Here is a 4,042-nt window from a genome sequence, read left to right on the forward strand (position 1 = left end):
AGTGTTTGTAATAAAGTTGTTCAGGAAATAAATATTACTAAATACTAACATGTATTATGTTTATTGAATTGTACAAAACTTATATGTTATACTTTGAATTATCGTCAATTTTAATTGTCTGAAATCTGGTATTTGATAGTATATAGTTGTAGCAGTTTTTTCACTATAAATTCTGAAGAATCCGAAAATAAATGCACATACTAAAGTATTTCAAGTATGATAATATTCAGTATTTAAGATTATCCTAAAAGTATGAAATTTATTATTTTATTTGAAAATAAGTATTAGTGTATCCATGGCATGCAGGTCCCCGAGATTACTCTATTATCCACTCATAGGTGGGGGTGTCACCTTTGCCAAAGGCTCTTTGTAGCCTGCTTTAGGTTTTATACTAATTTTAATTACTGGCCATCTACTGAAATGGTTTCTTTATGTATATCCACCTTTATTCCAACTCTGGTATTTCTACGGCGATGGAGGTTTAGTTGACCATACTTCTTGACAATTCTTTTACTTTTTTTTAGTTTAATTTTTTTTTTCAATTTGAAGCGGTAGACCAGTATTTTCATCTCGCATAACTGTTTTTGAAGCAGACTCGAAAATCTCCTTCAAAGAGTTGGCTACATTGTGTAAATTTTCGCTATCTAAATTCCAAAGGAGTGACCGAATTGATCTGTAATTTGCATCGCACTCATTGATCAAATTTCTTTTTTTACTCAACGTTGCTTCTTCAGATATAGTGGGTAAATTATCTGATGTTCCACCTGAAGGAGTTTCAGTTGATGAATATTTTCGTTTTCTGGTGCCTGAAATACTTCTTGAGACTAAATCTTCATCAACTTTGAAAATAGGTGTTGAAAATAACCATTCTGCAGTACATTCCAAACTCCAGGCTGGAAACTTCATGCCAGCAAACACAATATGCTTGCACAGCAGTCGGTTTCTTCTGAAATCTAAGCATATGCATTGACACAGTTGTTTCTGTTCATCAAACGTGACAGAATAAACTGCATCATGCTTAGTTTCAGAAGAAACTTTAAAGAAGCCATGTGAAATTTTTTTATACTACCCACATAAACTTCAGCAGCTCTTAATTTTGTTTTTATGTGATCAATTAACCATTTTGGCTTATTGATTAAATAATTTGGTACATGTTCATTGTATAATCTGGCCTGCGAAAGCAAACTCAGATTTTTTCTGACGTAAATTCTATATCTTTCTGGCAGAAATTTCTCAACCAAGATCTTAATTATTTCAGACAGCATACAGTTTTTATATCCCTGAAGATATCTATATTTTAGTTCCTCATTTAAGCGTTCAACACCATTGTTCAAGTTTATGAATAAGTCATTTGGTTTGTAAGCCAAAGCCCATCTCTCAATTTCCTTGAACCATGTTAATTCAAAATAATCTTTCACAGCTTCATATTGGTTCCATGATTTTAATACCTCTATTGCTGCAACCATTTCATCTTGAGTTGGAGCATTTGCTATGGCACGTAATTTACATTGCATTCTTTTTCTTAGAAGCCCATCTTGACCATGCCTGCTCTCGATGGAAACTACATATAAAAACCTTAATTCCTGTAAAGACATTTTCCAAACTTGTAATTTCTTCCATTGCAAAATCAACCATCCCATATTTTGGTCTAACGAGAGGCGACCAATTTTTAATAATTATAAGAGCTTCTTCTAATGCTTTGGCTGTTTCATTTTGTGTAATTATTATGCTCACTATTTGATAGTTCACATTTGTTTTGACAACTAAAAAATAAAGTGGGAGAGCATACTTACAGGTTCGATAGGTCGCGTCGAGAAGAACAAGATTAGAACCATATAAGACATATAAATTTTTCATTTCTTCACTTTGATATACAAATAGCAGATTTAGTTTTGAATCTGTAAAGTCATTTGGCTCAGTACCATCATATGTATTTTCAGTACATGGTCTAAAAAAAAAAAAACAGAACACTTGGAAGTATCCCAGCTATTTATTAACATTTCTGCATTTTCCTGGTCAATTTTACTAGTTCTAATATCGGATTTTGCTTGGCTTATTATTTTCCTAATTGCCTCCATTTCTGGATAAAATCGTCTGCACGTTTTATCAGTTTCTCCCAATTCAGTTGAAACGTATACTTCTAATAGCTCTGCAATTACAGTGGCATTGCATTTTCCATTCTTAACTTTAGAAGCTATGAAATGCCGCACTCTAGCATCTATAGGTTCTATTACTGCAGCCATGTTACCCATTAGATGATTTTGATGATCTTGGCTATTAGGTAAATTAAACATGAAAACTTCTTCACCAGCAATACTATCTTTATTGGCTAGTTTTTCCTTAATTTTCCGAGATATCATAATCTTTCTTTTTCGGGTTGGCACTACCTGTAATTTAAACATATTTATCACAGTAAAATTTAGAAATTCCAGCACAGTCATCTAAAACTAATTATTGATAAAGGTTCAATTTTAAAAACTTTCTGTTCATAGCAAATTATTCAAAAAAAAAAAAAAAAAAAAAAAAGAGGAGTCATTTCTTTCCTTTAAAAAAAGCTGTAAAAAGGATCTTCCATTTTTATAACAATAGATCAAATTACTTCTTCAAAGAAACATAACCAATAAAACTTCACTTTGAACAACTTATTTCTATTTGTAGCAAATTGGTTAGAATATAATTAGCATAAAAAGCCTTTATTTGTGGCCTGAAAACATCATTTTATTTGCATGTCAATTACTGAATTATTTATTTAGCAAAATATTACTGTTAAAAACCCTCTTTTGGCCAAAAAAAAAAACTATTTAGAAAAATATGTTGAATAAAGAGACACAAAAAATCATTTCTCTTTTTTACATTGTGACTCTAAAAATACCTTTTGTTTTTATGTCAAAAAATATGTATACTTTATCATAGAATACCTTCAATACATCTTGCTCATACGTGACAGAATTATATTTTTTCCTTAAAAAAAAATTCTCTAAAATTACTAAGGCCATCTTAGAACAAAAAGTTAAATAAACTTCTACCTTGAACTGAGGCATCCTGTACATTCGGGTAACATTAATTACAGCTGGACAATTAACTTTTTTAGTTGTCTGGTTCTTGGAAACCAAAAGCATGATCAGTTTGACACTAAAAGAAAAAAAAAAAAACACACACACACATATATATATATATAATCCAAGAGGTGATATTTTTGTATAAATTTTTAAATATAACAATGTTATTTTACCTTTTCATTTTTTTCTTTAGCATAATTTTCCTTTTGACGTTTATTCAGATCTTTTCCTTGATGGCAAACATAGGTTTTTCGCCCAAAGTGGAAATAGGGAATATCATCTAACCAGTTTAATCGTAAATCTGGAGTTAGTTCAACTGGAAAGAAAATTTTGATTTAGATCACAATCTGATAAGCTTTGATTTTTAAAAGAAAGAAATTACAGATCTCTATAAACATATTATACATTTAACATTATACTTTGATTTTTAAAAGAAAGAAATTACAGACCTCTATAAACATATTATACATTTAACTGTCTCTATATATACTACATACTGTAGACACTGCTTAATATATTGCAGCTGATGTCGTGTATATTGCTATTGAATTTCTAAGTTCTGCTCTTTCATATATGGAAACATAAAAAATTCATCATTTGCTGTAATTTTATTTGCTCAATTTGGTTAATATAATCAAAATATTATACAATAAATTTCTTAAACTGAAGAACAAAAATGATTTTAATCAAGCATTTAGAAAAAAGCGCAAAACAATAAAATAAAAAAAAACTTAATTTCATACGATTTTTCAATAGCTATTGATTTGGAAGGGCTTCAGCACAGTTCCCTCTTCTTCAAAAGGGAGGTAAAAATTCCTGAAAACATCTTTGCCAAAATACACTTGCGTTTTTGCCCAATTTCAGATTTTACATTGGCAAAATCTCTTTAAACAAGGATGCCCTCCAAGTATTAAGATTATAGGTATAGAATTGGTCCAATAAATTTCAGAAACAGTATGGACTACTCAATTGAACTTTTGCAA

At 30.1% G+C, this 4,042-nt stretch overlaps 1 protein-coding gene across 1 annotated transcript; it reads right to left on the reverse strand.

The window, feature by feature from the left end:
* Positions 1-307: 307 nt before the first annotated feature.
* Positions 308-3,382, reverse strand: LOC146999191 (uncharacterized). Its single transcript, XM_085819000.1, has 2 exons — positions 3,233-3,382; positions 308-2,387 (listed from the first exon to the last, which is right to left on the reverse strand). The coding sequence occupies exon 2, from the start codon at positions 2,358-2,360 to the stop codon at positions 1,887-1,889; it is 474 nt and encodes a 157-aa protein (XP_085675126.1). The 5' UTR covers positions 2,361-2,387; positions 3,233-3,382; the 3' UTR covers positions 308-1,886.
* Between the last annotated feature and the right edge of the window lie 660 nt (positions 3,383-4,042).

Source organism: Stegodyphus dumicola, chromosome 1 (assembly GCF_044657685.1).
Source record: "Stegodyphus dumicola isolate Sdum_Otavi_A_Nest chromosome 1, ASM4465768v1".
NCBI lineage: Eukaryota > Metazoa > Arthropoda > Arachnida > Araneae > Eresidae > Stegodyphus > Stegodyphus dumicola.

Bases quoted from the DNA above. Each gene is read 5' to 3' on its own strand.
- LOC146999191 (XM_085819000.1), bottom strand. From the start codon at position 2,360: ATGATATCTCGGAAAATTAAGGAAAAACTAGCCAATAAAGATAGTATT.